Source organism: Bombus bifarius, unplaced genomic scaffold (assembly GCF_011952205.1).
Source record: "Bombus bifarius isolate JDL3187 unplaced genomic scaffold, Bbif_JDL3187 scf7180000009145, whole genome shotgun sequence".
Taxonomy (NCBI): Eukaryota; Metazoa; Arthropoda; class Insecta; order Hymenoptera; family Apidae; genus Bombus; species Bombus bifarius.
Genome location: NW_022884930.1, coordinates 686,036 through 712,443, shown reverse-complemented (window position 1 = coordinate 712,443; position 26,408 = coordinate 686,036). Strand labels below are relative to the sequence as shown.

Here is a 26,408-nt window from a genome sequence, read left to right as displayed (position 1 = left end):
CAAAATGTTTGTAAACCTGTCCTAATAAGATTTACCTTTAAAAAAATATACAAATTCATGCAAACTTATGCAAACTTATTTTTAAATTTCGAAAAACATTGCTATAATATTCGTAGGTCTCGAATATATTAACAATCGTGAGAGGAGGTAAACACAATTAGAAATTCTAAATAAGAATTCAACGAAAACCGTTTAAATCGAGCTTGATGTTAGTTACAAAAATTCTAAAATTACAATGCGTAAAGAAGAAGGCAAACTCTTTACGCATTTATATAACGCTTTCGAACTTGACTCGAGTCGTGCAGGTCAACTCGATTCGGAGCGCTGTTCGAAACTGGACTAAAAAGAAAGTTTATCGTATAGTACGTAACGACGTATAGAAATTTCTATATCATGTGTGACCACATCTTCGTATTTCTAACTTCGTTTTAACGAGGCGAAAATACAAGAGGAAGAAAAGAAAATGAAAATAGGCAAAACGGAGAAACGAATTTTATAAATATGAATTTTATAAACATAATTTATTAACTACATCGAGTTGTGTTATCAACTAAACTTATTAATTATTTCTCTAACGTACATATTACATATAACGCTATGCGAATAATTCATATTTTTAAGAATACAATTTAGAAGATGGAACGTAGATAGCAAATCGTTTTGTATATTTTACATATATCGGATATACTGAAAATTTTCGATGAAAAATGATCGATATTTGAACTGTTATAATTTCGTGATTCGTAGAAATTCGTACAACAATCTACTTGGGTTCATTTACAAGCTCGAAGCTGCTGCCTAGTTCACAACATTTTTTAAGCTTCATTAACAATCGTTTAAATTTGTAGAATTTTCGGAAAGAAAAAGTACCCTCGCTTTCCTAACCGTTACATCCTAAAGATGTAAAAACATCTTTGAAAAATAAAATGTACACATCGAACGAAGGACTCGGATATCTTCTTCAAACATATGTAAAGAATACTATGTAGAGAATAGTTTAATAATACATCTTGCGTCCATTTCTCTTAGCGAAGAAAAGGCTGAATCGCAATGAAAACGAAATCAAGCAGGAATACCATATCACGATGACGCATAACAAACGCGAAAGGTGATCGTAAATTAAACGGAATATGCGCATGTCAATTATACAAATGTTTTTAATATTGAGTCAGAAATCAGTTTAAAATTTAATTAGTCGCGGTGTCGCGGGTCGAGAAGGAGCATAACCTTCGTTGTGGGACTCACTGTCACGACAAAGGTGGGAGAAACGCATTCGCTTTCCAGCCGATTTCTGACTTGCGAGTCCTGCTTCGAGATAGTCTCCACCGAAGTCTCAATCACGTTGCATCCGTTCGTTCGATCGACCGATCAACTTGTTTCTCTTTTAACAGGCCAGCTTCTCAGTTTTTAGTCGTCCCTTCGTCACGATCCTCGTAATCGATACTGCGTTCGTGACATTCGTGAATCTTGTCGCGTAGAAACCGTGACATGACATCCTGCAGCCTCGTCATCGGGATATCGTGAGACGAACCATTATTCTCGTAAAAAAATTAATTTCCCAAGGGAGAGGCGCGATTCCGACTGGATCCCTCGAGTAAGTAAATTTTCAGGTATGACCATTTATTTGTCGATCGGTTCATTTTTATTCGTATTCGGTTCGATGCGTTGTCTGCGTTTAATATCGATGATCGAGATTGGTGTGTTATGGGAAGGGTTGTTGTTTTGGTTTTGGGCATTTTAGTCTTCGTGTTCGAATCACGGTTCTGAATTAAAAAGCTGAAAGTACGTATTTTGTGTATCTCATGCTAGAAAATGCGGGAATCTCGAGGATAAGGAAATAATTCTTTTCTAAGTTGTTCATTTTGTATCCTTTGTTAGTTTATCGACCGATAAAACGGTTGAAAAGGAAAATTTGGAATAAATCGGCACTGCAATATTTCGTTTGTTAAGACAGATTAATACGTATTTGATGATTTAAGTATAAAACGCAAGAGTTATTTACTGTTCGTAAAATATACGACTCTCAGCAAATTTTTATCAAACGACATTGCATATTTTATTTTTGGCTAATGACGTGACGCGTTATTTAATTAATAATTGATAATTAAACATATCATAGTTTATCTTTCTAGTATCTATGTTTTCCAAGTTTCGTATATATATAAATGACATTGCATAAATTGACAAAAAAGTGTCGTTGAAGAGGAAAGGCCGAGTAATTAGGTTACAGTATGTTGCATAAAAATCGCACACATTTTGAACTATTTTATCGTTTGAAATAATAGCAAGTCAATATTATCGGTATAAAGAAACTTAAAGACCTTCTGTTCGTATTTCTCCGTCTGAAGTGAATGGAAAGCAAGTTATGCGACAAAATTTCTGCAATATCAATCGCTGTATACACCCGTCAGATATCATTTGGAGTTTTTAGTTATCTTATCTGGCAGCGAACTACCGGATTAGGATAAATACATGTAAAATATAAATAAACGTTGCAAAGAATGAATTTTGTACGTTGCATTTCAACGATTCGATCCAGAAGAAAGTAGATATTTATTCGGACAATATTTGCGAACTTTTGTTGTACGAGCGATAAAACGATGATAGAAAGTTCCCCATAATATCATTTCATCATTTCCGTGAAAGTTCTTTGGGATTAATTATCATTCATTTTACGATTTACCGCGTGATTTATTGTGGGATATTCGTTCTATTAGAGTCGATAATCGGATCATCGATAGTATTAAAATTGTGTTGATAATTCGGTTAAAAAATTCAAAAGAAATTCCTTAAATTATGTTTACTTTATACCTCTGAAGTAATAACTGTGCAAATAGTGAAACAGATCCTACGATTACTCGCGTTAAATTCCGTATTTAGCTTGTTTCAAGCAAATATTTATACACATTACGGTACATTCACACAAATACTCGCTCCCATCAATTTCGTTAACAACGAATAAAAACGAAATTTTGTATACATAATATTTATCCGATATCGAGAATACTAAATGGCGAACGATATACATGTAGAGGAAATAAATAAAAATTCTTCTCGGTAGAGAGAATAACGTAAATTTTATGGCAAACCACATGACTGAGCGCTGTCAGTGCTAGAATAACGTCTCAATCCAAAATCTTCCTCGAAATCAACGCGCAACGCACCAAACAATACCATATCGATTAAAAAGATTGGAGGATCGACGGAAACACGCATCGGGCTGAACAACGTCCAATTATCACTGACGTTAAAATCACATTTAATTTATGTAAATATGATATTCATAAACTTGCACACGTATTACGTAAGTAATACACATACAATAGCAAACGTAATTCGAACAAACAGTAAAAGAAAAGGGAAGAATTATTTCTGCATACATATCTGTATGTGTATACACATGCATGTAGTTCCTATGTTTCTAACAAAAATTATATGTAACTGGTTTTTCATGTGTGTTCTACACATAGAGCTCGTTCAAGAGTAACAAAGCCTTGTCAGCGATCCCATGGAGCGGCTAGGAGAACAGGATGTCTGCATCGTTCCAACCAAATCGAGAGAATTGCCGCACTTGAAGATAGGCAGCTCCGTGTTGAAGGCCGATTTCGACGAAGGCGATGACTTCTACAGGGAAAAGACGAAGAACGAGTTACGCGAGACGCCAGAGGTCGTGGAACAGGCGTTGAAGGACTTCAAGGCGATGTACAAAGGTACCAGGTAACGGGACTGCTGGGAAATGGTGCCCGGTAGCGCTATAGCGTTGATTTCATGGCCACCTTAATATGCATTCACTCGGATAATCGTGAAATACAGGGAAGTTTGGTAGGAAATACTCGATTTTGCAGTTCGTGCAAGATTTAGGAGAATTTTCCGCGGATAGAAACGGTAGCTATGAAAACGATTAGAAAAGTATGGTTAAGTTTAAAAATGTCACATGACTGGCTTTACGAATAGTTTAGTAGGAAAGACTCGCTGTACGTATTTGAAGAGGATTTAAGAGAAGTTTGCGTTAATTCGAAGAATAAAAGGAAGCATTTCCAAGATGTTACGTGAATCGATATACGATAAATTAGTGACATTTTAGCCGATATGTGAGAAGAGAAAATACGCTTTTTAACACTTTACTGACCGTTAGCGGTTCAACAGGATACGCACGTTCGACCGACAGCTCAGGCGCAGATTCTCCCTGGCGCCGGCTCTGTTTCGGTTTAGACTCTCCAATACCATTCTTTTCGTTCATCGCGAACGGTAAGTTTTTCAAATTGGTATAAAACTATGGGAGCTTACAAAGCAACGCAACTGACGCAACTGAGCAAGGTACTTTAATACTAAATAAGAAATTATTGCTCAAATAATGAGAAAGATTGTCGGCGACAAAAAGCCGATTAACAGGCTATCGGTCTGTAAAGTGTTAAGAAATCTTGTTGTTTTCTTATCTGTCTATTGCATATGGAGACGTTTAGGTAGAATTCAGGTAGGTTCATTTGGGTAGAAAAGCGAAGAGCGTTCTTCGTGCAAATCTCTGTCGTGCAAGCATGTTACAATCCTCCTTTTATCTGTTGTACACTTCAACCGGTGATATTTTCTTTTAAATTGAATCGAAGAGGATGAAGAATACCACGTGAAGCGATTTCTCATATGGAAGAGAGCTCGATAGATTTTCATCGACGTTTTAGAATCATTCGATTCTCTGCAAGTACTTTGAACAGGAAAATTGTAGAAAGACAAAGAATAACAATCGCAATCATTTATCAACCACGATAAATATTTTTCATATTTTCTTATCAGCCAGGTTTAGTGATCTGTGCGATTTTTCTCGATAAATCAAAATATCCTATCAGCAATAACGAAGGTGAAACAAGATTAATTAAGCAATCGACAAGACTAAAGTACAAAAAGCCTTTTATGGAAATAAATAAATAAATATTTTTGATATCTTGTTACCAGCCGGGTTTAGTAATCTGTGCAATTTCCCCCCGATAAATCCAAATACTCTATCGATGATAGCGAAGGAAAGACAAGATTAATTAAGCAATCGACAAGTATAAAAAAGTATAAAAAACCTTTTACGGAAATACGATTTTTATGGTCGAATTATACTTTGAATTAGCCTCGTGTTGTTGCAGTTACTCTTATAGCGAAGAAAGGAGTGCTACGAACGACACGCAGCGTTGTCGTGATGTTACCACGCTGTACGTTCGTTTTATGCGTTCGGAACCGGTTAGGTGAAAATGAAAATTTCACTTTATCGCGAGCTCGGTTAATGTTCCTCGAAGGAACTTGATAGAAACTGAAGGTAATAGTCGCAGCGAATAATCGTCAAATAATCACTCGCTTTCTTATTTTAATAAATACTTTTTGCTTACTTAATTTTTTTTTCTTAAACAAGGAAAATTTTCTTCGTCACTATGAACGAGTTAGCGAACATCTTCTTTTTAAAATTGTACCGATCGTGATAAATACTCTCAGCAGTGGAATAATGTATCGTTATGATCGAATAACCGCTAGGTTTGTCTCGTTCGTCGCCTGAAACAATATCAATTTTCCTTTGTAAAGAAACGCCAAATGTAATTGCACGTTTCGAACGTGAAGGTTTGTGTTTCATTTTTAGACGAACCCGATCTGTTCGTGCCGGATGACGATGAATTTTGTCGGAAGTTCCTACGACCTTGCAAATGGTACCCGAAAAGTGCCTTTGAACTGGTGAGCTAAATTCTACCTTAACATACATATTCATACACCTACTGTCATTGCAATTCAACAACTGCGTCAATAATTATCGTTGAAACTCGAACAGTTAAGTTTGAAATAATTAAGAGAGCGCAACGTATGTGTCAATAGCAGCGAGTATGCTGATTGCCGCAAGAATTTGTCAGCTGTCGATGATTTAAAAAAATTATTAGAATCGCACTTCATTTCGAAATTAGGTAAGAATTATATTGACAGAAAATCGTTGTTACTTCACAGATGAAACGGTTTTACAAGTTCAAGGCGAACAATCCACGCTACTGCTTAAATCTCTTACCCAGCAACGAGAAGAAGGTGCTGTCTTCAGATATGGTGATTCCGTTACCAGATCGTATGGCGGATGGTTGTAGAGTGCTTCAGATCAACTGTGGGAAAGCGTGGAACACAAAACTCGTCAGTATCGATGAAATATTCCGATCGATCATACTGTCACTGGAAGCGGCTATGGCTGAACCCAAGACACAGGTATACTCAATGGAATTGTCATGTTCTTGTTCAAAACAAATCTCGTTTTAAATCTCATCTCCATCTTTTGAATAAAGAAGACGAAGTCGTCAGGGAACGACGAAGAAGTTAGACGCATGAGAAATGCATGATGAAAATAAGGTGTGAAATGAAAGTATGCTATACAAACGTAAAAAGCCTTCTTCCTTCGAGTATTGGTTGAGCTTACAGAGGAAACGATTGTGTAATAACTGGTATGGAGTCCAGCTGCCTTCCAGCAGCATATTTAGTATCGTTAGGAAAGCACGCTCTATCGGAGTCGATACATAGCACCTTGAAAAATGTGCAAGTCTCATCGTAACATTCTATTCGAGTTCTCACAATACCCTACCATGTATTTTCCCATACGGTGCCGATCTTCCAGACGCATACTTTATACGCATATGCGTACAACCGCGATATCGTGAATATTTCTCCATTTCGTTTGAAAAATACTGCTGTACCTTTGTGAATATCTTTTCCCTGTATTCTATTCTTCCTATTCTATCATATTTCTGTTTACCGTATTCTGTCTCACCTTATACTGTAGTTTAGACAAACTTTTGTCCTATTTATTTGCTCCATTCTACTTGTCGCGTTACGTTAACGTTCTATTACCGCTATAATTTGTCACTATGTCTTTTACATGTTTTCTGTAGATCGCTGGAATCCACGTAATTTTAAATATGGACGGCCTAACATTGAACCATGTGACACACATCACTCCGAGTTTCGCCGCCTCGGTAACGGATTGGGTACAGAGATGTTTACCCTGTCGACTGAAGGGTATCCACGTAGTGAATCAACCCTTTATATTCAACATGGTTTACGCTATCTTCAAACCTTTCCTTCTGGTACGTGCTTCGACGATCATTTATCAACGAGTTCTCATTAACCCCTCCGCGTTTTCCGCGTCGTTTACGACCAAAGCGTATTTTTCTATCGTCAGAGAATTTCTTAGATCGTATGAAAATAAGAAACAATTGTTATTGGTCGCGCCTGATTTACCTACACGCGTTGAAAGCTTCTTTTCCGGTCGAAAGGAAAGTGAGATGGAGACATAAAAAATTCGATGATCGTAGTTTGGTTAATTTTGTGTCTAATGTACTTAATTTCATATTCTCCTATTTGAATGAAACAAAGTTCGATTACGACGGTATATCGAAGGAAAGACTAATCTAGATGCATATGCAAAAGTGAATTTTAATAATTTTGCATATTACCTCGTGCTAGATTTTGTATAGCTAAATGTTAGTTTGGATACAAATCAAACTGAGAATAACAATTTAACGATGTTGATACTGTTTCTTTATGTATTTATTAAATAGACGAGGATGATTCGTAACAATATTTGTCGCTTTGTAGAATATTTTAATTCGATCATCGATAATTGAAATTTCATTTACAGGAGAAAACACGTAAGAGGCTTCACTTTCACGGAACAAACAGAGACACTTTATTGTCTTTTATTAATGCGAAAGCTTTGCCGATGGAGTTTGGTGGCGAACTCGAGATGCCGAACGAATCGATTGGTCAAGGCGTTTGCGATTATTTCTGCTGGTTCGAGAAGGACTTCGAAGGTACTTTACAACTTGTCACTTCTCAATTTCTATTCCATATCCTCGAATATCCTCCATCTGTGGAAATTAATTGCATGCTGGTATATTATAGCGCGATACGTATACACATACATATAGGGCGTTCTTGCAATTTAGTGTACAAATTTTAAAAAATTTGTCAAAATAAGATTAATACATCATGTAGCAAAAAGCTTCGTTAGAAAGTTATACGTGTTATGCAATGATACGAGCGACATATGTTTATCGTTTCTACTATGATTCTACTATGATGAAACTAGACAAAATTATCACGAGATTCGGTCTATGATAAAATTAATAGCATACCGATTTCAATTTTGCATTTACAAAAGCGGACGACACTTCGAAATGCGCACACAAGTACATATACCGGGTGATTGGTAACTGGTGGTACAAGCGGAAAGGGGGTGATTCTACGCGAAAAAAAAAGTCGAAAATATAGAATACAAATTTTTCGTTCGAGGCTTTGTTTTCGAGAAAATCGACTTTGAATTTTCGCTCGGTACGCGTGCGGTACGTTATAACGGATCTCACTGTGGATCGTTGTCTCGATGGAAAAATTAAAAAAAAAAAATTTTTTATTCTATATTTTCGACTTCTTTTTTGCACCACCAATTACCAACCACCCCGTATACAGCTTTACGTCGTACGTGAAGTTATTTATAGCTTTTAATACAACATTTATGGAATTTTTGCTACATGACGTTTTAGTTTTATTTTTATCTATAGAATACACTGACGCAGTTCGGACATTAAATTCTTCAGGACCAAATTTTTATTAATTCGTAAAGAAAGTTAATTTTCTTCAACATCGTGTTAACGCGACACTTCATTCGCTTCTGAATTCTGCTTTTCAATATTATAGTTGTTGAGGGATGTTATCAAATGTAATTTTACACGTTGATTTTTAACGAGTAGAGTTTCAAGCAAAATTAATCCATTAGTCCATTAATCAAGAAAAGATAAACGAGGAAAGTTAACACTTTGTTTAGTGGGAATGCCACAAATTGTGCAAATCGACCTCGACGTAAATGCATATTTTATGGCCACGTAATTTGATTTACCAATGCATTGGTTATTATCACGGGGTCTTATCGCGTTTGATTCTTTAAATAAATGTACAGTTCCCACGTTACGAATTTCACATTCTAATTCGAATTACACTTGATATTAGTGACTTGCGTAATTACGCATGTGTTTCGTTACTGCGTGCTATTATCGGCTATGGTTTGGGTTACGCAACTGCACCTCGTACAATTTCCCTCGTATACAGAAAAGGATAATTGCCGGACCATGCAACTTCGTTCGTTATGTAAAAGGATTAATTACCGTCTTGAAAAATATCTCGTTTATCTTTGATTCTCGCTTGCGAACTAAACCCCCACTGACTTTCTTCTTACCCTTCAACTATCTCCCTTTTACGCTTTACATACAGCTATATCGTTAACAGATAATAAATGTGTGAAAATATTGGGAAACTTCAAATTTTAAAGAACAAAAGATTTCTACAGGAACGGCAAAAACGAAAAGAAATTTTAAAGAACAAGAAAAACTATGTTTAGTCAATGAAGCAGATAATTGTTCTTTTAATCCTTCTATGGACATATTTTACTTTTTCCACGGAAAAAAAGTTAGGCAGTACGTAATTCTTAGTGTTAATAAAGGTCATCTCCTAGATTTTCAGGTAGATAGGGTTAAATGGTTTGTTACATGATCTGGTAAAGCAGCTTCTATTCTAGTTTGATAACAGGAAATAAACGAAAGGAATAGTTTGTCCAAGCTTGCGATTCGCGTGAATGTTGGACTTATATAAATGTTAGTAATACAAGTACAATTAGGGTAATAATATAGTCCCCGGATATCCAAGACTGCTCAACCTGCGTATTCACTTGTCCATATTAAATTTTCTAGAAAGTAGTTGACTTATAGTAAACTCGTGCAAATTAAAAATTTGTCTCGTTACAGCTGCCAGTAAATATGGATATGTTAAGAGTACAAAATGACGAGGGACAAGGTGTAATGAGCGTTCAATTTGAAACGAGATAACAGAGATTTTAAGGTAAAGTGATTGTTTTCATTGAATAAGTATAACGAAATAGGGGAAACGGGTGATAAGCATTGGAAAAAATCACGATTTAAATATCAAAGAAGGAGGAGATTGGGAGTTCCGATAGTTATCATTATAGATGGATCGATGATCTTTATGCTCGCGTTGGATAAAATTTATTTGTGAAATAAGAAAGATAGATAAACGAATTACAACGATGAGCGTATCGAAGTGATAACGAAGTTATCTTGTAATTATCCTCGTTATGAATAAATAAATATTTCGTGATTTCAAATGCGATAAGTGTAACGGGCAATATACGTTGTTATTAATATTGTTACTTGGTTTAATAAAATATATAAGCAATAAATACATATAAATTATAGTCGTGGTAAATAATTGTGACATTGATGGTTCGTTGTATAATTGATTGATTACGAATATATTTTTAATAAAAAAATGTTGGTCGAAACAAAAAATAATGGTAAAGCCTATGTGCGGTTATTGTGTGTAATTAATTTAGTTTTTTTTTTTAATACGCATTAAGTACATATTTTACAAGCGTATAACCTTGTGATAAACCCACTTTGTTTAACAATAAATTAATCAACATGTTGATAACTTAATTTATACGAAACATATCAGCTGGTAGATTCTTCTGAAGTTTTGGGGAACTTTAAGTTAAGTAATTAAGTTAACAACACTATATATAAATCGTATTTCACTTTTAACAAGTTTACAGTATATCATTTTAAAAAAATACATCGAAGTACATATTAAAATAATACGAAAATAGGATTAAATATAGTACCATAAATATCGATTTAATATCATACAAAATTACTCTAAACTATAACTCGTATAAAATCCTGATAACTCGATTATTTATCTCCTGCAGTAAAAAAAGAATCATAAATCCACAACTGTGTAACTAGTTAACTAAAACAATGTGTCTACTACCCTTCCATTCTTTTTACAAAAATCTAGTTAATAACGCTTAGTTAAGAGACTTAACTAAAAATTATCTATTATAAACATTTATAAATAAGCAACTAACTAGACTGTACGTCGAATCTGGATTACTACTTTGTCGGAAGAACCCACAGCCAGCGTCTTTGCTCGAATATCGATTTTCGATCGAACAATCGTTTTTCCGTCGTTTTGAAGGCATACCGAAGCGCATGGATTATTTTTTATAACCATACGAGTTGATTGCTGAAAAAAGACCAAAGGGGAATCGATAAATAAATAATATCATGCGTAATATACATGCTGGGCCCTCTCGTACAACAATTTATTAATTAATAATATTATTAGGTTGTTCGAAAAGTTTCTTTCGTTTTATGAGGAAATAATAGACGCGCAACGTTTTTCCCTTTATATTATTTTATCGAATTACGTACGATCAATTTTGTTCCGTTGAGACAAACACCGCGACATTTCACAGACTTGGTTTCACGTTTGTACGAAGGTGCACTGTTGTAAAAAAATACGTTTGCGAAAGAAAGGCACTTTTCGGACAACTTAATAATAAATTCACTAGTCAGAAACTGCGGCTATAGACTTCTCTTTCCCAATTTTGGAATTTGTCACCTACCGTCAAATTCCTTATCGCACATTAGTAACAATTCCAACCACTGCGATCCCGTTACACGTGGAAGTTGTAGCGTTCCACCGTAACAGGCGGGCAAACATTTTGGCGAGACGTATTGGTGGAACGATTTGCGATCTGACCCGTGGAAAATCAGCTGAAATCACCAAATTATGCATTAAAATCGTATTTTTTGTAATATCTAATACAATGCACTGTATGGATCTCATCGGTTAACATCGACCTTGGAATTTTACAAAAATTCTTTTCAAATATGCTAGGACATCGATCGACCAGATCCTGATTATCTACAGTCTCGGTTATCTACAATTTTTAATTATCTATTTACTAACTACAAATGCTCGTACGTATCATGCAATTCTTTCCTCTTCCTACGAGATCTTTCTTTTGATTATTCGTCACTTTCTCGGGTCAACGACCGTTATTGCTACCATACATGCTAATTGAAATTCCTAGTTAAATAACAAGCCGGTTAGGAGGTTAACAAATGGATCCTATCAGCCATTGAACTGCAACTTTCTCCGGAGAAAGTTGTAGAAATTTTCAAAGAGAGGTCAACTCACCCTACTCTTCAGCTTCTCCCTTAAGAACGGCTTGAACAACGCGAACACCATGTTGAACACGTACGGTTGGTTAATAATATGTATATTCTTAATTCGGAGAGGTACCGCGTCCTGCAGCCAATCGACTATCCTCTTCGCGATCGCTGGAGTGAATTGCCAAGCCTGCTGAAGAGTAAGTCCATCCATATCGAAAACGACTACGGCACCAGCGATTTGTGTATTTGGCTCCAACATGGCAGCCTCCACATACAGAACGCAACCTTTGAACACCTCGTCCAAAGAGCACTTGTTGTGCTTCCATTTTTTCCCAAGCTCGATGATTAGTATCCTTCGTCCACATTGATCTCGGTTGGGCAGCACGGTCAAAATATTGTGCTCGAATATGTTCCTCTCTCGGCTGGGTTTCAGATTATCGTACATGTCCGCGTGCTTTATTTTAAAACTGTAGTAATTCTTCACGAGTTTCAATGCCGATTCTGGATAGTATTTGCACGGCCTGAGAAACCGAATCAGCCAGGCATCGTTCTCCAGCGGACACTTCAAGTCGGTTTCGGCTGTGATAGATTAAGGGTGATAAAGACGAATCTATCGTGTTTTTGTCTGTGATCTTTAGATATTAATTATTCGATCGAGTATCGTATCGTAGTGAAATTTTCGAGCTTTCGAACAGAAAGACATAATATCGTCGATCGGTATTTGCGAATGAAACTTTACCTTTCAGTAATTCCCTAAGTTGAGCGATCGATTCATGTTGAATTTCTGGCGTCTCACGAAGTTCTTTTTTCGCCACTTCCTGCAACTCCGGTCCAGGTGGCGATATTTCGAACTCGAGCGTGTAGTCGCCGAGTTTCAGAGACGGAATATTATCCCAATTGGTCAACATGTTATCTGCAATGTATTACATAAGTAAATAAATACGTTTCTATTAATATCGATTTAAATCATCGAAATCCGTGTGATATGACGATAATTAAACATTTACAGTGGCTCGATAGTTTCTATATAGTTTGTATATATTTTTCGAAATATCTGCGATCGGAGGGGTTGCTGCGAGAAGAAGGCAGTTGCGGAAATTTGAGTAAACCAACAAGAACCAAAATCAATCGAAATCGAATCACTTGTTGTCTATAAATATTAGAACATCTATCCGTTATATCTACTAGAACATTTTATTTAGTACTTTCATTACAGACGCATTCGATGCGAACGATATAACGGATTTACGATAATATAATTCGAAAATAAAGGCAGCGAAGTAGCGGAGATTTCTATTAAAAATCAGTGACCTAATATTTACGGCCGACAGTGTACACACATTTTCGGTTTTGTTTCGAACTTATGATTTATTTATCGAAATGTTTTATATAACGCACATAATACATTTATCAAATGCTTTTTCACCAGCCACTGTACGTAACTTCTCGGATCATTAAAATCACAAACAAGCAACAGGTTAAGAGAATTTCACCACTGACTTTCCACCTCCATCTTTCCGATTTATTAGTTTCCTTTTTCCTTTCGTTTGTTTATCGTGTCTTCGCAGAAGTTATAATTCGTTCCGTTTTATGGTCTTCTCACAGAAATAATAATTCATCTCTGAATAATTCAATTCCTTTTCGACAAAACTCTCGACGATTCGTCCGCATCGTCGCGACTGACTACACATCCGATTCGCCAATTTGTAATTATTCAGATAAGCCGAGTGTGCAGAAAGCGACGATTTTGTCACGATAGTGACTCACTCGCCAGTCAAAGGCGGTTTGATACTGAAGAACACTGCTAACTCCGCGGAATTTAATTAACGAAGCGTACGTTCTCCTTTAAACGTTCATTATCATTTCACCTCCTCCTACTCGGCGTTTACTGAAAAACCAACCAGAGAAATTATATCGCAAATTCTATCTAGATTTTGTTCACTCGCCATAGATTATCTCGTTTCCAATCATTTTTAAGCATTCCTATTATTCTTGTTAAACCATCTGTTCGCTTTTCTTGTCTTTTAACGTACTTCGGACTTTGTGGAGTCGTCTCAAAGACTCGAACGTGATTTTGTCGCGAATTGTAATTATCGTAATGACGGGGACGTACGACAGACGGAAGTTAAATTTGCTTACAGCGCATGCAATAGATTGTAGCAAATATCAAAGAGATCGATAGATACATATAAAAAAAAACACTTGACATTGTAGAGAATAATTTAATAGCATGATAAACATATCGCGAATGTTCGTGTTAATTCATAGTTTTACGAATAGAACTAAACGTTTCAATAAAATTCGATTGGAAATTTATTCTAAGTGATATAACGAGTACATTACTTTCGATATGTGTAGCTGTCAATCAGGGCAGGCGCGAAGAAGCGAATTGAAATGCTTACGAAAAGTTAGAACAAAGAATTACGATATAATCTAATCATTCTGAACGTTAAATATGTAAAATTATTAACACGTTAGACCGAGAAATATCGCAGAATGTTTGATCGTTTCCCAATCGTTTTATGAAATACAACTAAAAAATGTAATCAATGTTTAATTGACATAGTCGTTGCGTAAGAACGAGACCACGTCAAACGCTGAATTTGCATTGGGAAACGTTATTCGACATTTTTTTTCCCAAGCGTTTCATATTCTCGAAGCAGACAAGATTCCTCGTACAGGCACGTGCAACGATTGCTGAAGGATGTATCCTTCTCCTTATATACTCTTCTTCTTTTTCTTCCTTCCATTTTCAACAATTACGCCTTCCCGGTCGCAGCTAGAGCGTGGAATCGCGTTGTACGCTCAACGATGCGGAAATCTCTGCGTATAAAGGTGTACATGTACCTTGGTGCAGATGTTTTCTTATGATTCTACGAGTGGAGATCTAGTGCGTTAGATGTATTCTCCTCTTTCTTTTTCGAGAAAGAAGCCAGATACTGTAACGTCTTGCTTACGAATCAATCCTGGTTCGACGTTTAAATAAATATACAAATATTTAACAATTTCGTCGACGCTCATATGTACATAGTTATATTGGGTTTTCCAACAATTTTATGGAGAATTATAAAGTAAGTACAAAGATTATCTCGTTGTTATAATCGTTGTTCTGGGAGGATGACGGGTATATTCGAGAAAAGTATACTTTTTATTAGAATTTGAAGAAAAGATATTTGAAGGTAGAAACAAGATTTTATCGTTACTGCTAACTATCATTACTATCACTGTCAAGTGATTCGAAATAGAATCCTCAGAGCTTATTTATTCACGTACAAATTTTAACATCGTTCGATTTCTTCTTTATATTCATCGGACGAAGGAGGAACATTCGCATTATCGTATTCATTCCCTGCAAACTTTAATCTGAAATAAACGTAAATCGTATATGGAAATCGAAATTATGCGGATTGATCGAGGCCAAATGAAAGGACAAATGTTTCCTTTTGTTATCTATATAGATATTGTTGTAACGAAGAAACGAACAAAAGTGCATCGATGCAGTAATTTATAAATATTGCCCAATGTTGACACGTAATGCAACACAACGCAATCTTCTCCTATTGCTCGTGGCGCAGTTCACAGATCAGGTCACGAATTGTGCGCACACTTTCACCAAGAGTGGCAACGGCTACGTATTTCCACCGGAAAACCATTTTTAGATACGCGTTATAAAATTCACTGCGTAATTACTTCCATGCGAAAGCTTTTGCTATTTAAAGAAGTTAGTATAACGATAATATAGCATAGTTATATAGTTCTTTGCATAACCGGTATATTGTATAATATAGCAGTAATAGTAGTTTAGCATAATGATAATTATATGTAAGTAGTATCGTAATAACTTTAGTTGGAACGAGAAAGGTAAACGCATGAATATTCAAGTAATCCGTGTAATTAATGTTGTTGTAACGTTTCACGTTATAAAGAACATGTTATAAATTTTCCTTTAGTACGTGATTATTTGAAGCGTATGTAAATGGTGTTCGCGTAATTAGTAGATCGACCAGAATCAACTGGAATTAACCAGAGCTTTCCTCGTAAATGGTAGATAAGGAAATGGACGGTAACAATCGAATACGTTCTTCGTACCAGGAGTTAAAAATTCGCTACTTCAGCTCCATCCAATTCTTCCTCTCGACATTAATATTCTTAATCGATCGATTAACCTACGTTACCAGGGATGTATACAAAATTCACTTTGTTCTTCCACTGCAATAATAAAATTAGAATCGAACTCTGTTTAAAAGACTGGAACGTCACCAAGAAGCTGTGCTAATCGTTAGACGAAAATTCACGAGAAACAAGTCACAATTTGAAACTCCTATCTCTGTTTTTCTCGACGACAAACTCCTCTTCTTTTTCCACGAGCCGTACATTAACGACGAATGTTCCCAATTCGACTAAAACGAACACTTTGCTGCGCACACCCTTCACGCCAGTTACTCTCCTTTGTTTCTCCATTTAGGAGAAACGGACGGCAAAGAACATCATACCCTGCGAACGACTGCGAATACACGAGACAAACATTACCTTTGTTTCGCGTCTTTTGTGCACCGTCGAACGCGTAAAATGGTCGAGCAAAAAACGTCCAGGGATTTTACGTAACGCAACGGAGAAGGTAGCTGCTGTATGGGTCGATCGCAGACAGAAAACGAGATAAAGGAATCAGAAAGGTATTTTGACTCGATCGGTCGTTTGACATCGACGAAATGGATCACGTAACGAGAAATGGAAGAGAAGTACCGATAAAAATAACGAGTAGTAATTTGGTAATCATAGATAAGGTATTTATAGGCATTTTGGAACGAATAAAGGACATTGAATATTAATCGAGAATTAAATCACTAGAGAGTTACCATTATTCTTGATACAGTCACCTCGTTTGAAACCTTAGACTATAAAAAAATCTGCATATTATTATTATCGTCGATTCAGTTATTATTTAAAGGATTATATATTTTTGTTGACTCGTTACTTCCTTATATTCTTTAAGATAAAAGAAACGGTAATGTTACGAAAGAATACACAACGTTGGATTAATATGAAAAACGTGACAGCTGTTCGATGTTTTTGTCCGTATCGAGGCAAACAATGTCGGATGAGAATTATAAGAAAATAGTAAGTGGTTGTAAGAAGAGATGAATTGCGAATAAAAAGGAAACCGTAGCTGGTTTTACACAAGTGTGTGACGTAGGTATTAAATTCGGAGGTACTTTGAGGTGAAATTCGCAGCCATTCGTGGCACACGAAGACAGAGATCGATCCTGTTCCCCTGGAACAACACAACTCGTGAACATGGTACCCTTCATCGTACCGAGCAGTTTAATTGAATCGAAATAGCTAGTGGTTGAATTTATGTACATAAATATATCAATCGTTATTCCGTTAGCGAAATGGAACAATTTTCGACGAGCTCGAAATCTATTTTGATTACGTTGAGTATATATCAAATTTACAATTCTACGTCTTGGAATGATAAAGCGGGCAATATTAGACTTTGAGATTCGTAAAGGCCAATTTGTTCGATTATTCGACCGAGTCCATGAAATATGAATTAATTGGATCGGGTATTTCTCGTGTCACCCAGAGACGGCCTGAAAGGGCGATCGATGGCGAAAGTACGGAGAAAAAGGATCAAGGACGCGATCGCAGAGGTAATTAGCGGTTGGCAGGCGAACAGAGAAACAAGAAAGAAAAGTGGCGCGCGAATTCCGCCGATTGCGTAAACTTTCTGCTTACGATACTGTGCAAAAGTTTCTGGCTATTTTTGATACTACGCGTGACGACTAGTCGCGTGTAAAGTGCTCTTAGTCGACGTACACATTTCTTCCTCAAAGAGACCTGCTATTTAAATATTTATCTTCCTCTTGCTTTCCGAAGACATCCTAAGAAGAAGGCATTTTTCCTATTAAATCGAACATTCGCGTCATGTGAACACCTTTTTTCCTTATTTTTTAAGCTGTCGGAATAACTTATGTAACAAGAAGCTATTATGGATTTAAAAATCACCAAGATCTTTAGAGAGATAAAATAAACGTTTAAAATTCTGGAACGTCGTACTCGTCGTTGTTAAGTTTTAAAAGTCGACTCGGACGAGTTAATGGATTATGAAATCAAAGGTTGACAGAGGTCCGTTTCTTTCACCGTGTCCGACCTCGAGGTACAGTCAGCCACGAAAAAGGAGACGCTTGTGTTATTCGAGGTGAACCTGTTTCACGATCAGGGTCATCGGTGTTATATTTTGTTTGTTCAAAAGACACGAGGCGCCTACGATCTGGCTGGGGACCGCGATTGTCTCGGGAATACGAGTCGTTTTGCAACCGAGAACTCCGAATTCGTGGCTTCTGGAATTGGACATATTAAACGTATCTAGATTTCACCTTGACATATAATTAATACAGAGGATATATCACGATCAGAAGTTACAAATCGTGGAACGTTTATTTCTCTCTAAAAGAAGTTCGTGAATTAGCACATTCGATTTCACGTTCCCTTCTCCTGCCAACCACCCTCTGTCAATATTTATCAGCGTGATTTATGAGAGAGTCGAAAGCAAGGGTTACTGGCGCACTTGCATTCGGGGTTGTAAAGTTTTATCGAGCAATTCCACTTAGGCGCATCGACCCGCCATCGCAATTGGCAGTCGACCAAGAACTGCTGAAACACAAGAGTGCAACGAGGTAAGCCACCTTCGCGACCAACGCGAAGATTCGTGTACTATTTAAACATCGAAATAGGAGCTGAACCGATGCCAGCATTCGGTTTCACATTTTACGCACGTTCGATCGTTGATGGACTTTCGCATAAACCGACGTTGCAACAGGCTGCGTCTTCGATGAATCGTTTCTCACTGACAACGAGCGTCTGTACCGTTTGTACGTTTCCACGAAACTGTTTTCTTCGCGAGAAAAGGGAAAACGCACGTACTTTTTTCGTTCATGGTGGAAGTAAAAATCTAGAGATAGTCGTCGAATTTTCGTTCAACTCGAAACTCTAGTTAGAGGTCAGTGAGATAACTCTCTTATGCAATGGTCCAGAGACGATTCTCCATAGCAGAAAACTCTTGCCTCTTTCTCGTAATAGTTAGCCTAGAGCAATCCGAGAAAACTTTCCCATCGTTGAGGATGCGTAATACCATTCTCGGTGTTTGAAGGAGATCGTTAACGATCGTCGGAACGTCGGTCTTACGCCTTGCGTCTGCAAACAATTGGCAATCAACCAGACGACGACGATCACCTCCTGCGACGTTATTTTTCTTCCTGTTCTTTCAGGAAAATTCCAAATGTTTAGTTGACTCGGATATTCGAATATTATTTCATTTTGTTTCGCGTTAACGTAGAAATAAAATAACGGATCGTAACTATTTCAAGAACTGAAATTTATGTCATAATTGTTCTTAACTCTTAAAGATTGCGTTTTATACGAAAATTCAGTAAAGAATCGAGGATCGTTCGGCGAAGTATTTGTTGTTAATTTGCGCAAGGTTATATAAAGAAACTTATTCCGTGCCAATAATTTTGTTTATCGCCGTAAATAAAATCTGTAGTTTCTATTATTCCCACGAGGCAAGAAAGTAGTTCTTGATGGCCTGTCTTTTGTCTAGACGTTGATTACAGCACGAATGATAACCGAGAAAGGTGAGCTTAATTTCAGAAAGGAGCCAGGAGGATGAAAATAGAAGGAAAATGAAGGCAGATCTCACAATGGGCGTTAAGAAAACGAAAACAGAGGAAAGATGAAGATGAAAACTGGAGGAGAAACAGGAAGAAAAGAAGAGGAAGAAAAGCTTCCTCCTGCAAGCTGTAACGCGTGGAACGAAGACATGCTCGTTACGTTAACTTTGATTGGGTCTTTAGATAAGAAAAGAACCTGATTTTCAAGACGACGAAGAAGAAAGCAACTTGAAATGTCAGAGGAATTACAGAGTCTTATTAGTGTGAAAAGAGATGGGAATCTGGTTCGTCGGCATCGAAGAAAGAGGTTTTTAGATAATTAGAGAACGGATGTTATAAAATAGGTTTGCGAGAAAAGTGTTGGCAGAAGCTCGATCGAAGTAAGGTAAGATTATACAAAAATAACAGGATACTAAAAATTGACGTAAGAAATTCTGCTTTACGATCGATCATAATTAAAATTCTTCGTGATTATGTCGACAAAAATATATCGATGACTGTTCAATGAATCATTATCAGGCCACCTTCAACGAGTAATATTTATGTTCCACAGAAAACAATTTCGTGATTTTATATGTACGTCATTCGTAATTGACTTTCCTTTCGGGGAGGGAAGTGTATTATTTACAGTCCGTTCGAAATTACTTGGACGAATATAAAACGCAGACAAGCAATAAAGAAATTGTTGACTTTGAAAAATATCCTATACACTTTTAGATTTATGGTAAAATACTTAAAAATATTTTTATTGAAGAAACTTCCCATCTTCGTTCGAATATTTTCTTACTATTTTGTTATTGATTTATCTCACAAGCAATGACAAATATTTTAGACATTTCAGAATATTTTCAAACGCTGAATACAGGTACGAATCATTAGATAAAAGATATTATTGGAATTCCAATTTAAGATATGTCACAATATTCAATTGAGGACGTACTCTTCAAAAAGTTTCGTAATTGTTCATTAAAATCTTAACTGACAAGACTTAAATAAGCAAAATCTTTCATTATCAAACTATTAAAACTGCGTTACTCTCTAATGACGAAGCAGTCTAAAGAGTCGTCAAACAATAGCGTTATCTGTATATGAAGTTAGGACGGATATACGTACACTACCAATGGTAAGTATAATGAGTTACACATAGAAAACTTTGATGAATTTATTATATGTGTGGTAGAAAATATTATGAGTTTTCGCCAAAACCGAAAATGTACATAAAAATTGCAAGACATTTTTCACAAAATTGCTGTACGATGTTTACATCTTGCTTATATCTTCGCTATAGCACACTAACTTCTTATCGTACATTAACATTTAAAACTGAATTTGATCGTGTAATAATATACTATGAAACTCACTTGTAATAATAATAAACGATAATATCGCACAGAGTCTTTTCGTAATTTCTTCCCGTAATTTGGTGATTAAATTATATTCTGTCAAAAACGAACAAATCTCCGCATACTTTCAAGCGTTGCAGCGCGTTTAATAAATTACACGAGTACCGTGTACTCTACATCGTATTTATATTAAAATCAATTTTCCGGCTAATTCGGTTCGAAACTTGACAACGACGTAATAGTACGATCACGGGAAACTGGTTAGGAAAATGTTGTATGATTCTGATGTAACTGTGCACACGTAACAAACGTGCCATGGTCGCAGAGAAACCGCTGGTTTCATTTGTAAGACGAACACGTGCGATGAACACAAAGAGAATTGTCTAGCATCGGGACGGTCTATCGAGGAATACCTTGGTCGGCATTTAGTTTTTCGAAAAAGATCCGGCTGTAAGGAGTTTTCGTGCGGGATAAGTGTTTTAAATTTTCTTGTAAAATTTATCACAGAATCTCGACAAGATTATCATCTACGTAGGAAAGTGAATGCTGGTTAAGTGTTGTGAAACGTGTGCGATACTTTCATCACTGGCAGAAGTAATATGGACGCTAGTGTGTATGTAAATCGTTGCGTGTTTTCTATCGGCACGAATACATTATCGTTTTACTTGTCCGCCTTCCTTTTTTTATTATATCTTCGATTGACGTAGTGCGAATAAAGGTCGGCGACGAGAACAATTTTGTTACACGTCATAATGACCAATCTTAATTCCAAATGAATGTATTTTAATTTTCAATTAACGCTTCAAAGAAAATCTTATGAAATCGATTTGACTATTTCATGGTTGACTTGCTTCCCTGTTTTTGTCACTTTACGATCTTAGTATACGATACGATGTATCTTGCGCGTATCGTCTCTTACGATCGCCGTGTTGATTTAACGTGATTTTGCGCCCGTCATTTCGATCGAAATGTGATAAAAATCATGTTCGATTTATTCATTAATTCATATTAATTCACAATGTCATATTAATTTTGTGTAATCTTCGCTGCTCAAGAGGCAGAAGGAAGCAAATAAGCAACAAGTTTCTTGTTTGCTAATACAATTTACGTTTCTGAGATCAACTATATTCTTGTTCCTTTTAATGAAAAAATAAATATTGAAACAGCGAAACAAAGAGACAGTCGAGGATTTGAAAAAACCGATTTTCCTCGTTGTTCGTTTTCCACTTATTTGATATTTACACATGACGATAAAAATTGATCGTTGTACGAATAATTACGGGCTTGCGAAATATTACGCGAGTAATTAGAAAGAATAAATACAAAGTAACGATTTTAACAAGGGAAACAAGTGTTGGAGCGGCCCACGATAACGCAACCTTTTGCTAAATGGCTCGTCTTGATCAATGTCATGTTTACTTTTAAATTACAAACCCGAGAGAGTCACGATAAGAGGGACGCAAATGTCAAGTTAATGTTAATGTTAGCGTAAAAATTTGGTACCCTGGTAATCGGATTGTCGAGTTGACGTTTACACAAATTCGTTCCTTTCTCTTCTAAAAACACTCGGAAGAAACTACTGAAAATCTCAACACCAAAAAGGACGAAGTAAAAATATAATTAATTCGTTCGCTAGAAATCTTTCCAACAATATTTCATCGTCGGATCAGTTGCCGAGATAAATTCGATCACATCGTAAAGCTAACGAGAGAATTTCTAACAAAACACGAAATTACAACGTATCAATTTTTTGTAAAAATGATAAAATTCAACCTATAATTTTAATATATTATCGCTAATAATAAGACCGCGCGACTTTATGCATATATCGATATATATGTTTCGATGTCGGATAAGTGATTCACATAAATGCACGAAAATCCACGGTAATGACATATATTATAACGTCTGATGCGATTATAAACGATCGATTAAAAAGACGTTCGCACGCCTTAAACCTACCAAACTTCCATACAATTCTACAAAAACAATAGCAACAGCGCTCCTACACGAAACCAAAGAGTACTTACGTTCGATCATAACAAGTGTTACTTGACTCGGATCCTCGGTATCCTCTTCGGTTTTCTTTGTCAACGAGACTTTAGAGAGTTTGGCCGATACTTCGAACAAATTCCTTGGAAATCGACCACTCGATAAAATAACTAACACGGAACTGAAGCAAATACTAATGAATCAGCCAGTGTATCGACCAAGACACATCGACGGGACGGAAAATTCTGTCGACGGAACGAGTGAATATCCTCGAGGTGGGGGCGCAACGGTCGAGCGAACGAAGGCGAGAACGTTCGCCGAAGAACCGCGACGTGCGTTCGATCGACAAAACGGACGAAAATGCGGTGGGACCGGGCCCAGAGACCCGTTCTTATAGGCTCAACAGCTTCGCCTTCAGGGTCGAAAAAGTAAGATTAAACGATTTTTCGCGAGCGTCTACGATTCGTTCATAGGATCGATGATCATCGTTGAGTAGGTCGGATCGGAAGCGCGTTTCTTTTCGTATCGGCGCGACTCGATCGTCGTTGTCGACGAATAGAACGAATAGAACGAGATAGGAAACGCGGCATTGAAACTTGTACTGCGAGGAAAATAGTCACGTTTCATGCCGTCTGGAATTAAGCTGACCGATTCGTTGGAGGGGAAATGGATTTTATTAACTGATCGAGTGGAAATCTTGGTCGAGCTGTTTCCAGAGATTCGCACGGTGAATAGAGAGCCGTGTGACAGGTGGCTGCAGGGAAATTGAACTCCGCTATGGGAAGAATTCGACCTGGAAATCGACGAGCAAATTGGAACGTAATGTCGTCTCCTTGCTACATACGTGATATACGTTTCTTCGATTATCGTTATGAGATACGGATCATTAACGAATACAGGACGCTAACATTTGAAGAAAATCTTAATAATCCACGTAAATCACACACGTAACGATTTATATGGCAGAAAAGTTGCCTTTGTATGAAAATTGATGGATATAATTATATTTCAATTTATTTACCGTAGTCGTCGTAATGTTTGTGAAAGGAGGTGTACGTCTTTGGATCTAATATTATAAAAAGGATATACAGGCAGCGTCACATTAATGTTTCAATATCTTTTAAATCTGAGTAACCTTTTTAAAATTAGACCGAGCGATTTTTTGAGAAGCTATTTAGAAGAATGAATTTTGCGCATTATTTATGACGCGTAAAGAAAACGTCGAAAAAATTGCAGTTGATTGGAATTGAAGAATCGCGAAGAAAATTGTAAAGAGTAAATGTCGCATTTTTCAACTTTTTTATCCGAACTTAATTAACATCTTTATGAGCTATAAACGGTTAGAAATAATGAAAATCACAGTTATTTACGACTTTCGGATAACCGTAATAAATTTGAAGATTCTTACGGGGAATCTTCCGATGGCTGTCGCTCGTTTCTGCATCAGCAGATTTCGATAGAACGTTCAGTATGTCTATAACTGGTATAAATCTACAAAACGTATCGTTTCGATTTTCGTTACAGACCCAGCTACAAAAGTTGTAAAACGCGGCCTTCTTTATTATTTTTCTCGCGATTCCGATCGATCGAAACTTTTTACGAAATCTTTTAATCTTTTTTATTCATCCATTGAATTAATCCTTCCAACTTCTTAAAAAATTTCAAGTCGTTTAGTCCAATTTTTAAAGAGTTGTTCCATTTTAAGGCGTTTCGAATACAAATGCGAGCGACTGCATACTATTCTCTTTCATCTATCGCGTGACAAAAACCAGAAGAACGATAAAAACAGACTTATCATATTTTTCCCATGTGATTTTCATATACACGTTCCTTCGGTGTAATTTTTATACTTTACACGCAATGGATTAGCTTTTTCACTTTATCCATGATTTTCAAATCATTTTTTTTGTTGTGAATATTCGAACGATGTAAGTATTCGCGCGCCAATAGGTAATTATAAACTTTTCAGACGCTTAAACGTGAACGTCGTAGGAATGCCAAACTGGTTGGGATTGTTTGTCACGCCAAATCGAAAGGTTCTTGAACCTTGAATTAATATGCGCCGCGTTTTCCATTCGATGGAGCGCAGAACTGCGATCGTTCGCAATACGCGATCGGTATATAGTTTTGAATCTTTCGCGGGTCGGTTTATTATCGTCGTTTGACGCCTTGGCGCTGAAATGCAGTCAGTCCGATTGCGGCAACTCTACGATTAGATAAAACGTTTCGAAATGGTGTTCGGTCGTGGAAAGTTGAAACGTGTCTCTTCCTTTCCCCTTTTTGTTTTCTTAATTAAAATCATGGCTGTTGCTAGTGACGCGATTAGGAACCAGTTTTTGAACGTGTATAAGTCTGTAGATGTGGAGATGACACTCTGAATTTCAAGGCTGGTACGGCTTTTCTCGTCGTGAAAATGTCATGGCCGATTATTAGATAACAAAGATAAAAAGTAAGAAAAAAAAAATAGACAATTCTACAAATTCGAGTGAAACACGACGATAAAAATATTCAAACTGTATGCAACAGCGGATAAAGGATAAGAGCAAATAGAAAGAATTCGATGAATATATGTTGCAAAAAAAATATTCGCTTTAAAATAAAATATTCAGAAAAAGATACTTCTGAGTCGAAAATACATTAGCGGGATCCGAAGTAAGAGAAAATAAATTTCCATGAATTTAAATTAATACGATGATAAATGTGACGATACAGACGCTATTGGGTATATCAATTTTGTAAATTATAAATATTTCAGAAATTACTGCCCAGATATACCAATATATAAATAATATTGTTGCTATAATAGATACTAATTATTCGATCGAATTCGATTCGTTTCGTTCGTGATTAACATTCATCGATATAACTGTAAATCTTCACTCATCGAAGATTCATCGTTGAAATTGCAAGATTTGATATTCCATTCTTTGCCTATCACTTCGAAGCCACGAGTAAAATTCCAAGTTACAAAAATCTCGCAAATCTACGAGTTGCCCAAACTAGACGAAAACGTTCCCAGCATCCGCACACGTTCCACTAATCGTGATTCGCCCTTCGTCATCACCACGACCCCATGTACTCGACCCTCGGTGACCGGAAACGGAACGGATAACTCTCACTCACCGTTTAGCCGTGATTCCATCATTGACTTGACTGAAGGATCGACCGGCGGTCGTACGATTCGACGAGCAGAGACGATGCCGTTGTCGTGTCAGGCAAATACGATATATCACGCATTAGTAGGTGATGTATAAACGAGGTTCTCTCCTCTATATAAACGCGTTGGGGAACTCGGTGACTCGAGCTCTGACCTTCCTTCCTCGTTACGATCGACTTCCCTCTCTCCGTATCTGTCGTCGATGCTCGTCGACGAC

The 26,408-nt window shown here is 36.7% G+C and overlaps 2 protein-coding genes across 5 annotated transcripts; one reads left to right on the top strand and one right to left on the bottom strand.

The window, feature by feature from the left end:
• The first annotated feature begins 1,312 nt into the window (after nucleotides 1–1,312).
• Nucleotides 1,313–10,261, top strand: LOC117214057 (clavesin-1-like). Of its 2 annotated transcripts, none has more exons than XM_033459892.1 (7): nucleotides 1,313–1,594; nucleotides 3,471–3,710; nucleotides 5,612–5,703; nucleotides 5,968–6,213; nucleotides 6,891–7,085; nucleotides 7,640–7,811; nucleotides 9,795–10,261. In XM_033459892.1, the coding sequence occupies exons 2-7, from the start codon at nucleotides 3,509–3,511 to the stop codon at nucleotides 9,830–9,832; spliced, it is 945 nt and encodes a 314-aa protein (XP_033315783.1). In that variant the 5' UTR covers nucleotides 1,313–1,594; nucleotides 3,471–3,508; the 3' UTR covers nucleotides 9,833–10,261. The 2 variants fall into 2 exon arrangements, with proteins under 2 accessions (XP_033315783.1, XP_033315784.1); XM_033459893.1 differs by having other exon boundaries at nucleotides 1,313–1,610.
• A 138-nt stretch (nucleotides 10,262–10,399) lies between these two features.
• On the bottom strand, nucleotides 10,400–26,325 carry LOC117214058 (alpha-tocopherol transfer protein-like). Of its 3 annotated transcripts, none has more exons than XM_033459894.1 (5): nucleotides 26,158–26,325; nucleotides 12,766–12,939; nucleotides 12,052–12,605; nucleotides 11,474–11,624; nucleotides 10,400–11,091 (listed from the first exon to the last, which is right to left on the bottom strand). In XM_033459894.1, the coding sequence occupies exons 1-5, from the start codon at nucleotides 26,177–26,179 to the stop codon at nucleotides 11,063–11,065; spliced, it is 930 nt and encodes a 309-aa protein (XP_033315785.1). In that variant the 5' UTR covers nucleotides 26,180–26,325; the 3' UTR covers nucleotides 10,400–11,062. The 3 variants fall into 3 exon arrangements, with proteins under 3 accessions (XP_033315785.1, XP_033315787.1, XP_033315786.1); XM_033459896.1 differs by lacking the exon at nucleotides 26,158–26,325 and adding an exon at nucleotides 23,073–23,419; XM_033459895.1 differs by lacking the exon at nucleotides 26,158–26,325 and adding an exon at nucleotides 13,527–13,545.
• Between the last annotated feature and the right edge of the window lie 83 nt (nucleotides 26,326–26,408).